Source organism: Bemisia tabaci, chromosome 3 (assembly GCF_918797505.1).
Source record: "Bemisia tabaci chromosome 3, PGI_BMITA_v3".
Classification (NCBI taxonomy): domain Eukaryota; kingdom Metazoa; phylum Arthropoda; class Insecta; order Hemiptera; family Aleyrodidae; genus Bemisia; species Bemisia tabaci.
This window is the reverse complement of record NC_092795.1, coordinates 10,205,788-10,218,461: the sequence shown is the minus strand read 5'-3', so window position 1 is coordinate 10,218,461 and position 12,674 is coordinate 10,205,788. Positions and strand designations below refer to the sequence as shown.

Here is a 12,674-nt window from a genome sequence, read left to right as displayed (position 1 = left end):
CTATGTATATTTGTTCAATTGTAAGTTTACAATAAAAAAAAGTTATTAATATGGGAGTTAACATTTTTCCAGGGTTGAGACTTGGAGGTTGTGAATTTCAGAACTTACTTGGGTCGCCATCAGTTTCCATCAATTTTTGGATGAGTTGCTCATACTGTGTCCCAGCATTTGAGCCTGCTCCTGAGACTACTGTTAAATGATACAGCCAGGAATCCTGCAAAATTAAAAATATAAAAATAGGAAAAATAATGAACATGATATAGGAACTGACGGTATTTGAAAACCTAAAAGCATTAGGATCTTTCTTCTAGTAAATATATGATAACAGTAAGGAGCTTTTGCCCCTGTGATAAATATCTGGCTTTGATTTGGCTTCAGCCAAAACCGCCCATCATATTACATGGTGCCTTCTTCTCTGTGGGTTTTTTTTTTTTTTTTTTTTTTTAACGGAAAAGTAAGAAATATTTTGCCTTGAAAAATCACGAACTATAAGTTGAGAAAAAAATCACTATAAATTTCACATCATTCTATTTCTGAGCTTTTGGTATGTAGAAAGAGAAAAAAGAAATAAAACAAGCAAGGGCATTACAAAATGTGGAATGCAGTTAAATTTATCCCAATTAAAATTGTTCAGATGTTATTATAACTCCCAGTAGCTCACATTGGCATGGGTTGGATAAAACTCACAATTACGTTGATATTTTCCAAAGATTGAATCCAAGTTCCGAGTAAGACGAAAAAAATTATGCCATTCAGCATGCGCTCAATCTTCCGAGACCGAAAAATGTTTGTGTTTGAAAGATACCTATTGATACTGGGCTTGAAAGATTGAATGCACACCAAACAGCACATTTTCCCCCGTTTTTCTCAGATTTGGATTTCGGTGCTTGAGAGGAATATCGCCTCAATTGTAAGATGGTTGCAATGAATATTTTATGAAATAGAAAGAGAAAATGAAAATCATTATTTTCTTTTAAAAATTCTTTTCATTTCAACTGGAGTTGTTTGAGCTATTTTAGTTGATTTCTAAACCGACACTCACCATGTCCTGTTTTGAAGGCATCAAAAGGTAAGTTGGTGGTTGATGGGACGGGAAAATACCGATGGTCAACTGCGTGTTGTCCTGACCGTTGTCTTCACAGTCTGAGTCACTGACATGGTCCACTTGTTCCACCCTTGCATCGCGCATGTTAATCTGTCCGATGGGGTTCTAAAAGAATAAATTCAAACAATTAATGAGCATAGTAGAAAAAAAGTAATTTTCATATTTATAGGTAGATTTCGAAGAAATATCTACCTATTGCAGACGGTACAACCTTGTAATTTTCGGGAATTTTTGCTCAAAGAGCATTGGTCCTGAAGCCCTGAGTTGAAAAATGTTGCTTATAAAAAAATACGATATATAATATATATCGTATAGTTATATTATATAACTGGGATCTAACAAACCTTCGTGACCGTTTTTTTCGGAACTATCGATACGATCAAAACGAAACTAAGCATGGATCTTCACTGCTATAGGGTCTATATTGAGTTTCATTTTTGCTGAAAATCGGCCCATCCCTTAGTTCAGTAACGTCAAGGTCACTGAGGGACGATTTTTCGAACTTTTGAAGTGTGTGAGTGTGAAAAATATAAGACTTCAAAAACGTCCATGAAAATCATGCAGCACTGTGCAATTCACTGGTATGCAAGAAATCTATTTGAGAGAGATTTTTAGGCTGTTGATTAGAATAAATTAAAGTCAAGACATGAAGATAAAAATTTTCTCTTCCAAAGGACTAAACTTCAGAAAATCTGCGCAAAGTTCAAAAGGCCTGAATGTAATTGGGAGAAAAATCAGAGCCTTTACGTTATTCAAACAGGACAATCTTTAAAATTGAAGCTACAAAAAATAAAAGTATTCAAGAGACAAAACTCACCGTTTCGTTGGGTCCTTTGAAGTACAGGAACATTTTACCAATTAGCGTGCACCAACATTTTCGAGCATGGCCATTCCTCACCTTTGTCAGCCAACCTTGAAGAGTCGGTTTTTGGTGTTCTTTACTCAACAAAAGTTTCGTAGCAGTCCGCCTTTGGACATTCTGAATGGAAATAAATAAGGACATATGAGAATGAGAGCAATTTCTCTCTCCCACTCTGAGAGGGGGAAATAAGTATAGAAATTGAGTAATAGCTATTAGGAGCCTTTTTTGGAAGACATGAGTACTAATGATAAATAAGTACTGTAAAATAAGTACTAAGTAATGCTTCAACCTACTACTGGATCAACTATCTGCTTAGGATGTGTTAGGCCTAATTTAGACCAGTTTTGACTGTTAGATATTCACATTTGTGAATTTTTGGTAACTGAGCTGTCCGCTGTAGTCAAACTTTGGATTTAACACCCTTGTTTCGAAAAAAATGGAAAACCCCCTCTATGATTGGCTGTGGAGTATACATTTTAGTCTATGGGGGGAGAATTTAAATATAAAATACAATCATAAAGATCATGTTTTTTCTTTTATGAAGATATTATAGGAGAGGGGATTGGTGAGAATAATTTAAAAATGGTTGTGTCCTTTTTCGACAAAGAAAACAACATTATAAACAACATATGCGGATTTCCCATATAAATTTACAGAGCTAGATAAACTTGATGGAAGGTGTCACTAAGGCAGATGGAGAGGTAATTACCGCATATACTGACAGTTTTATGGCTGCCTCAGCAGTAAAAGCATTAGTTGCATAAATTGTCTTTCCAAAAAAAAATTGACCCTCAATCATAAATAAGCTATACCGAAGTCCACAAGTTGCTTTACTAATGATTGAAAACACACCTGGAGTACACGGACCCAATCTCCCATAGCGAGATTGGAGTCGGCTGTGAGATAATAGGTCTTCTTTCCTGTTGATATTTCAAATGTTGCAGCACCGTCTGCTCGCGTGATTCTGCACTGTTCATCTATGACTATCTCTCCTTGTGGTTTCTTCCCTACATCATTCTGAAAAAATGAATACCAAAATGGCACATGATAAGTGTGATGGATTTTCATCAAACAATTCCTGAATCCTATTGCGGCAGTTTTCCTGTGAAAAACTTTTTTTAGCTGACATACGTTCCATGATATACTTATATTAAAGGCGAAACTTCAAAAATGTATATTTTGGCTGAAATTTTTTGAAATGATACAGAACCAACATCATGGCTTAAACCTTTAAGAGAAAATTCTTCATGAAGAGAAGAAAAATCATTGAAATTTTCTAGAAATGACGTTTAGTAGTTTCACATGGAAAAAATAAAGTATGACAGGATGTCTGCAACTTTGCAAAGCAAGATATTTAGATCTACCATCGATAAGTACTGCTTTTTGGCTAATCTCAAATTGAAAATAGAAATCTTAAATATGTAAACGTTAGCTATAGATTTTTTGTAATGTCCACAAGATATTAATCTTAAAGAACCAAAAAAGGAGAAATTGCGATAGTTCAAATTCAGAAAAAGGCACAGTTCTTAATTTAGAATTGAGCACAAAAATCTTTCTGAACTTTCCTACAGGCCTCTTCGGACATCTCAAATTTAAACTTTATCACCCTCAGGCAGCCTTGTTGACAGTTAGGTTAGAAGTGAGATAAGTATTATTCCGTCACTTCAAAATAAGTTTAGTGGCATATTCTGCTATTCTATGACTCTCTTTCCACAGTTTCCTAGGCATGAGAAAAAATTCAGTCTAAACTTGAGATTTTATTTGGGTAAAACTTAATGAGAGGTGCGCCTTATTTATGTAAACAAATTTTAAATTTGATTGTCATTCTTCAAGAAAAGATTTCACAATAATTGAGAAAAATCTGTGATTTATGCAAAATGATATGGGTGCCATGAAGCATAATGATGGTCAAAGTTTGTACTCAACAGAATCTAGGCCGATTGTCTGACCAGAGCAGGGGGTTTGACTTCAAAGAGAAACAATGATACATTTTTCATGTCCATCTTACCTGTGACTTCCAATATTTTAATTTCCCATTACTCAGCTGGAACCATTTCCGCCTCCATGTTTTGAATTTCCCGCCCAGTTTTGCTAAATGACCAGATTTTTCCAGGGCTGCGTTAGAGTCATTGACCGCATTTTGTCGTTGGGACCGGCTTGGGCTATCGATCACAGCACTGTTGGCAGTTGCACGGTAAACCAAAGATGACCATTCACTCGAGTCCCCGGAGCATGATATTGCATCAGGAGGAATAGCATAGTCATCAGATACACCCGACTCAGAAACAAATGATGTATCTAAAAGGCAAAAATAGAAGCACTGAAAACTACAATATTTAACAAATCACAGCATATAATTTATGTATGTTTTGATAATGTCATTTAAGATGTCTTCATCAAATACATTTTGAAAATCCAGGTTGATCCAGCTAAGATGGAGTAATTTCTAATGGACCACTTGACAGGCTAAGAAATAAGGCCAGCATACGTTATCTCGGCAAACTTTTATGCAGAGCATATAAAACACATCAAAAACTTCTAAAATCAACTCTTAAGGAAGAGATGAAAGTTCGTGGTTTACATTATAAACAGAAAATTCAAACTTCCAGATGACAGAAAAAACAAAATCAAGTGCAAAATCAGGCAATGAAATCAACCTGCACCTTAAGCAAATAACTACCGCTTGCTTACACAAACATTTCCTTCCTCTTTTGATACAAGATGCCATTAAATTTGTTGACAAAAATTTAGTGTACAGGAAAGTTTTTCCATCGTTAAATATATTAAAATCAGTTTGAAGCTTGATTTGACTTGAATGGACCCTAGTTTTTCTGTGAGTGAGAAGTGTTCAGTAACGTAGAAAAATCCATTATTTTCCAACTGATGAGTCGGACTTGGAAAGGTTCAATGCATACATTGAATTCTACATAAAATTTTAATATGATACTATGATACTCCCATCTTCATTTCATACGTGATACCCATATATACATAGATATAGCACTAAAACAACCTGGGGAAAAAAGGCTGACAATTTTAAGCCTTTTTTCCTCAGGTTGTGTTTAAGTGACATATCACTTTGGACTACATTAAGTTTATTCACATTTATAAATGTACAGTCTATAAATAATAACTATGATATTAGGTGGCTCATTGACATTGGATTTCACCTCTTGAGAGAGCTCTGAGCATACATTCTTCTCCTTCAACTAGTTCTCCACAACGTGATCCTGTGCTTACAATTAGACCCCCATCTCCCTTAGTCTTTCTTAATAAACGACTCCAGGCAGCCAGTGTTTGAGCTCATCAAACTAGAACCTCCTAGCCGAGGATTAAACACGGGGCCTCCTGTTCATAGAGCCAGCGCTACAAAAACTACATCACAGGATAATTAGAGAGATGCGGAAAGTAGAGAAGTGAGGGTCATGAGCACTTACTTTTTGAGGGTGAACCAGAGGAACTTCGTTTAGCGGGAGATAAACTGGATAATGTTTTTTGGCTTTTGCTGGGACTTGAACTAGATATGGAAGTATCTGAAAAACAAAGAGGAAAATTTTTTAGGAAAGTGTATAAAGTAAAATCAAAAGTGATGAGAGAGCAAGATTTTGCAGTCCGATGTCAACAGATGATCACGGTTATTGGTGATCCAAATTTTCTTTTCTACATAAAGTATTCATCGTTAGGATGAAAAATTCCATTTGACTTTTCAGGACAATGAGAAATAATTTAAAGGAATTAATATATAGACACATTAATTAAATAAAGACACTTTAAGCAAAGATTGAACCTCAAAAGATACCTCCGTAAAATATCACGGAAAAAAAATAGCAGTGCTTCTTCTCATGAGACTCAATAGTATTTTCATAAGCCTGTCTTTTTGTGGAATACTCTGTATAAAATTCCTAGAAAGTTGGTTTGTTTTTTTGCGAAAATAATAGAGGCAAAAATTTTGGAACACTGCAATGAGGATACGTGGTTTCGCACTTTGCCCGTCGATATGTACCTCTAAAGTCGTTCATGATTTGCCGGTGGCAGAAAAATCTTAGAATAATTTTTGGAAATTGGAGGTGATCAGATGTGAAATTCAGTGCCACAGATGCTTTGATTTTTACTTGTGACACCTATGAAGGATTACATGTAAGACTAAAAAATAAAAGTGAAAATGTTACTTGAGCCGTACAATTCTCACCAGTGTTATCACTACTACTGTTAGTGATACGAGTCTCTGTTGAGTGATGAGAGTAATGCGTGTGTTCTCCCTCACCATCCGACGAGTCATCGCTTGAATCACCGGTGAAAGGCATCGATCTGATTTGACTAGCGCGCTGGGGAGAGGAGAGAAAAATAGAGACATGATAAATAGAAAGAAGGTAAAAAGTCATAATGGACAAATGAACTAACTAACTTTTTTAAAATAGTTAAGAAATGTAATAGCAGAAATGTCTTGAAAAATGGGAAGTAATAGGAGAAAAATCAACACATTTAGAATTCTAAAATGATATACTGTCAGCTAAGTCTTCGACTCTAAAAATACCAAAGTTGATACAAGTTATTCAATCACTCACCCTGAAATATTTCATTATGCTTAATACGTTTTTTAGTTGCAAAGCGATATTTTTGCAGAAAGGTTAAAGCCATTTGATTTTGATTGGATTGTTAGTGATAGCTTTTACGACGGTCTACATTGAAAGAGTGTTGCAAACGAAAACTATTAAAATTTGAGATCAGCATTTTAACTGATAACAGGAATAAAAGTATTTGCATGCCCACAGTGATCAATTTAGGTTTTCACTTCTACATTCATTAAATAATGCTACATAATTTGACAATAAGGGAGAATGAAGGTAATCATTTAGTGTTTCTGTTCTGTGGAGAAATTTTTTTCCCTCTTGTAATGAATTTGTCTAAATAGAGGAAGCAGAAATTTTTCTCCTTGATTTATTTTGGAAAGGTTAAAAACAATTAAAGAGTACATAAGGGGACATTTCTGACCAAACAACATGTGGCCATGTGAATTTTGGTCGGATGGCGAAATTTTAACCCCAATTTTTATTACGAAATAATCTCCAACATATCCATGCGCATAAAAAAACATGAAATTAAACACTAAAACATGACACAACATGCACTCTTCTGCCTCAGTCTCGTTCTGAATACTTATTAGAGCTCCAGCATATTGGACTCTAATTGAAATGGCCTTGTACTTCCCGCAAAAAAGTGTGAGCCGTGGTGTCTAGAATTTTGGACCAGGCTTATTCCCTGATTTTTCCCTGATTTCCAGGAGCTCATTCCCTGATGAGAAACCGAAGTTTTCTCCCACTTCTTTGGAATTTTCTGGGGGAAAAGAATATAATTCTCCAGAAATCCGTATATGAATATTGATTTCAATTAATCTTTCAGCCATTTCTTTGGCGCACATTCAAAATTTTAATTTCGATATCGTTCCTGATAATTATATTATCTGGTCAATGGTATATAATCTGGTATATAATCTGGTCATCTCCATTCTTTTGATGATTTAAGCTTCTAATATGTAATTCAAGAAGTCAATAATAGCGCTTGGTCAGATTAGACCGCCAAATTTGAAATGGACTGATCCCCAAGCGGTAGAAGAAGAGATTCCCGATATCTGGAACGGATTCCCTGATTTTTCTTGTAAATTTTCATTCCCTGATGAATCCCGGTATTCCCAGTTCTAGACACCATGGTGTGCACCCTGCACTATTTTGCCACCTTTCATTCCATTAAAAAATTTAGCCATGGAAATGTTGGGGAATAGATCGGATACTCACTCCTTTGACTGTTGCGTAGACAGGGACACTAATATCACAGTAGCCAGAGTTCACTGCACGACCAGCATTATTGTTGCTGGAATCAGCCTGATCGGCGACATTTGTGCTGAGGCCTTCATTAGCAACTTGGTAGATCCTACTTTCCCACGAAGGAAACCTATGGAGTGGTGGAGTAGGAGGCTTGGCTTCGTTCTCCCAAGGACACTTTTCGTGGCTTGGTGTGTAGATTTCAGCGTAATCATGACCAACATCTGGTTCCACGATTTCCGATTTAGCTAAAAAATTGAAAAATAATCACAATTAGAGTATTTCCTCACCCACAATATTTCCTACACAAAAGAAGATTTCTTTCACTTAAACCACTCGCAAAATTTTACCAAAACAGGCTGAGTGCCAGTTCTGCTCAGTTGTTATGAAAGAGCATTACAATAGCTCACATTAGAAAAATGCATAGCCTCCAAGTACTGATTAGCAAATTTCTTTAAGAAACAGCCCTGCCAAAGAGCCATGATATGAAAGACACTACTAAACACTCATTCATTTTGTATCTCCTATTTGCTTTTTCTACTTCATTTTTATCTCTAATTTTATTCCTTGATAAAGGGGGAAAAAGGGTAATAATGTGGCCATTAGGCATATTATGAAAGTGAGTTTAGAATAAATACAATTATTTTGAGTCCCTTGTAAATAATTGACACCTTATAGTTTTAAAATCTGACTCCATTTTAATTATTTTTCTTCTCTTTTGTAATGTTCTAAAAAGGATGGCTGAGGTGATCAAAGGTTTTTTAGGATACTTACGCCTAATATGGACGGGTAACAATGCAAGCGATTCGACAGCCGCTTGAAGCTCATTATTGAGCTCTGGCTGAGGATTGGTGTTGTTTGTAGAAGGAATATTGCAAGCAGAGAGATGTCTCCGGTGTCCGAGGATAGTAGAGGATACAGCCGCATTTGTTGGAGCTGCTAAGGCACTGGTTGACATTTTGTTTGCTGGTTCCACATGTTTCCGCTGCCGGTCAACTTCTGCATACACAGGTTCTGCATTGTCAAGAAGTGCACTGAAACAGAATGACAGACGTTGTATTAATTGATGAATCATAATTACTAGAGACTGAATAGAAGTTATCATCCACCAAGAATAAAATCGGAGACAAACATGCGTTCATGAAAATAAAAAACAGTGTTTAACAAAACAAGAAGAATAATTAAAACAGTGAATTACTTGGTACACTATCCCTTCAGCTGGACTGAGCAGACTAAGTTTCACCTTTTTTTTCAAATTAATTCCTTCCAAGTTTTTTATTAAGGGCACTATGAAAATATCAAGTAAGCTTCGATTGAGACTATATGGATGTTTGGCATTCTGTGGCATTGTTCAAATAGGATAACTAGAGGTTAATTAAGTGTCATTTGCATACATACTGACTTTTAAATTATTAATCAATTAAAAAGCCACACCCCTTGATTGCTTTGTGGTCCATCTCCCCGAGGCGAAATGCTCCTCAAGCGTTATGTGTTACCTTTGTGATTTCATATTATAGGGTAAAATATTATGGAGGATATGCCTTCTCTTTCTTTTTATTGGAAGTTTTTAACAAATATTTGAGAGTTATTTCTTTTAAATTAATTCTTGAAGATGGCGAACAGAGTAGATTGAGATAATATGCTCTTGGCAAAATTTTCAGAAATATATTGGACAGCTTCTATTTTTCCTGCACAAGCGAAGTAGACAAAACTCAGTTTCAATAGATTACTGCTATCCTCTTCAACTTTAAAGGTATATTGGCTTTAACAAAAATAAAATACAAAAATATAGGCAAGTTTCATTCGTTTCAACCCGAGACTTTGCATGTGCAATTTAAGTGATTTTCCAATCAATAGCCATTAAATTTCTAGATAGCGAAAGTGCGAAACCATGTATCTTGGTTTGCGACATTGTAGACTTTTTCTTATACTTAATTTTATCTTTAGAAAAATACTTGACGTAATTTCTTAAAAATTTCCCTGATTTTTCTTCTCTGTTAGCAGATTATTTTGTATGAAGTTGACTTTTTTCTCTTCGAAAAACCTCGGAAATTTAGGATCGGAGATTTTGAAATATCGCAATGGAGGTATGTGGTTTCGTGCTTTGGCCATGGATCTGATTTTCTAATAGTTTATCCAGATCCAAAATAGCCTTTGACTTACTGCGTTGATCCAGTGCTATTGACACGATGAAGGGAGGAAGAGGAGGCGGCCAGCCGATTGGCACTCAGCTGGGCCATGTGCCGCCTGAGGAGCTCCAATTGTTGATTGCACTTGTGATTCTGCTGCCGCAGATGATCGTTCTGAGCCTCCAGCTCTCTCAACTTGTTCATCACCCATTCCTTGATGCGTGCTGCTTTTGCTTCCACTAGCTTGGCCTCTTGTAATCGCAGTTGCCGCTGTAAAAAAAGATGACGACATGACTTTTTAGAGGGATATTTTGAGATGCAGCACATCATTGGATAAAAGAGAATGGAAACACACCGACTCGGAGAAAATGAAACGGTTCGCAAGACAAAAAACTGCAGAGGGTAAAGAAGTTGGTCTAAGAAAAAGCTTTTTGGTGCCACAAAACAATTACTCGGGGACATTTTAAAGGCCCAAATTGACATGGATGCGCCATCTTCGATTGCTTTTATGAAAATTGACCAATTTTAAGTTTCTTAATTATAGTGCGTTTTCATTCTAAAAAATTCGATTCTGATTTGCAGAATATTATTGCTAGGTACTCGTGTTCAGCGGATTTATGCGTGCGAAAATTTAGATTTCCGGAAGGTACACAAAAATATGGTAGTATTTGACAAAAGAAACAACACAAAATGTAAGGAAAAGTGCTCATATACCTATACAATGCTCTTTGATTTTTTTATTCATAAAAATACAGTAAAGGCTCGCTAAGTCGAACTACGGTTAAAACGAAACGCCGATTAAGTCGAATTTTATTTCGGTCCCTACACAATTCCACTTAGCGAGCTTTTACTGTATAAGAAGGTCGAAGGCAGCGGCACCTGTTTGCATTGCAACGTGGCAAAGTTTCTTCTAACAACATGTTTCTTTACTAATCAATAGGTATATCATTTACATCAAGATTTTTTGGGAATTTTACGTGGAAAATTCAAAAAATTCTTTAAAAAAAGTGCAACTATTCTGGAGTAAAAAAATACATTGACAAGCGAAACTTCGCAACACTGCGATACAATTAAACCACTCTGGCTTTGACTCTTTCAATTAGGATTAGGAAGAATTTAATTTAGAAAACTTTCATCTTAAACGAGCAAATTGACGACGAAGAGCTTACAAAGATCGAGATAGTTGAGTCTCTTTGATGTCTTGCAAAAAAAACTCATCTGCACTTGAACAAACTTCTTTAAAAACGCATTGCAATAGAAGCATCCTAAATCCAACAATCGGACTGCATTTTGCAATAATAAGAAACTACTATTTCTGGTTCATTTAAGAAACAACGTATTCGTCATTCGTTCCCCGATGCAGATGGGTGCTTTTATCGATGAGCCAGAAATAGAAGCACGCGTTCATAGCAAAATGAAGTCATTACATTTCCTTTAGAGGGGCAAGATATTGTTCTCCTTGGACTCCCCCTCCCTTCTTATTAAAAATTAAAGTTCATTTATATAAAAAGAAAGAGGGGGGAGGGTAAAATACCTGCTCTTCAACTTGTGTAGCTAGTTTGGTTATCGTCTGTTCTTTATCATTGGTGTTCGCATCCACGTCTCTGTCTACAGGCAGATTCCATTCCGCCTGTCCGAGCTTTTGCTCCATGACTCGAACCTGGAACAAAATAAATTGACAAACTTGAAGAGAAAGTAATGCAAAGTGAATCAGTTAGAAATTTTCATCAAAAGTATTCGAGTAACAACACGCACTCACTCCATGATCACAGGTCCTTTTGACAAAACGAACCAAACTCCGTTACTTTGATTATGGAATATTCTCACGGAAAAAGTTAAATTGCTGATTTAACAATTTAATTGCTAAAAAAAGTAACTGCGATGTTTCAATGTAGATTTTACAACAAGAAAAATGCTACTTTAACCACCCCTGTGGTTAAATTAGCTTATAATAGTGGTTAAAGTAGCATTTTTTTGTTGTAAAATCTACGTTGAAACATTGCAGTCACTTTTTTTTTAGCAATTTAATTGTTAAATCAGTAATTTAATTTTTTCCGTGTACGCACGCAGACGAAAGATCACTGGATTTTTTTTTTTTTTTTGAGATGAAGCTTTCGTTTTTTTTTACAAAGAATAAAGAATAACGGGTTATTTGAAACGTGGCAAACGGGGCAACGCGTTTTTCTAGTTCCACCGCGCCATCAACACAAGAGGAAGCGCCTTCAGCAACGCTTGGATGCGACTATTCTAACTCCATGGATGGCCATGTTACATATGCTAAAAATTGAAGGCGCGACTACTTCCTTCCTTCTGAATACGATTACCCAATGCGTCGTTCAAATCACAACTCTATTATCCTGGGCTCTTGCATAATCTTGCGACTGCAAGATTAATGTGCGGAGGGGGGGGGGGGGAGGACGCGCTTAACAAAAAGGTCGATTTGTCTAACAAAAGAGTGATGGAGATGTTGAGTTTCCAGCCGACGATTTTTCAATGTGATTATTTCGCCGACGGGGAGTAGGTGGAAAAATAAGACAGGATATTAAAATTTCGGGAAACAAAATTTTCCAGATATTTTCCGTGAGGTGCATACGGCACTTCTGCCGTGCTAAGGAAGAACGCCGTATGAACCTTCAGGCGTTGCCAAATTTCCCCTTGCAAATGACTAATTTTCAGGCAATTTTTTGAATATTTGCCTACCAATTTCTCAGATAAATTTGTTTGTAATTTGATCTAAAACTTCTGAAAATTTCAAGGAA

The 12,674-nt window shown here is 36.1% G+C and overlaps 1 protein-coding gene across 11 annotated transcripts in view; it reads right to left on the bottom strand.

The window, feature by feature from the left end:
* LOC109030972 (uncharacterized protein CG43867) overlaps positions 1-12,674 on the bottom strand; it is a 259,857-nt gene that overhangs the window by 16,699 nt on the left and 230,484 nt on the right. For 9 of the 11 annotated variants that reach the window (XM_072297737.1, XM_019042216.2, XM_019042220.2 and 6 more), the window contains 11 exons: positions 11,450-11,575; positions 9,950-10,185; positions 8,561-8,820; positions 7,760-8,034; positions 6,148-6,292; positions 5,405-5,500; positions 3,976-4,265; positions 2,820-2,984; positions 1,923-2,084; positions 1,043-1,210; positions 109-214 (listed from right to left, as the gene is read on the bottom strand). In XM_072297737.1, coding sequence (XP_072153838.1) covers positions 109-214; positions 1,043-1,210; positions 1,923-2,084; positions 2,820-2,984; positions 3,976-4,265; positions 5,405-5,500; positions 6,148-6,292; positions 7,760-8,034; positions 8,561-8,820; positions 9,950-10,185; positions 11,450-11,575 — 2,029 coding nt within the window. The remainder of the gene's footprint in view (positions 1-108; positions 215-1,042; positions 1,211-1,922; positions 2,085-2,819; positions 2,985-3,975; positions 4,266-5,404; positions 5,501-6,147; positions 6,293-7,759; positions 8,035-8,560; positions 8,821-9,949; positions 10,186-11,449; positions 11,576-12,674) is intronic. The other 2 variants (XM_019042217.2, XM_019042221.2) reach the window with 1 other exon arrangement.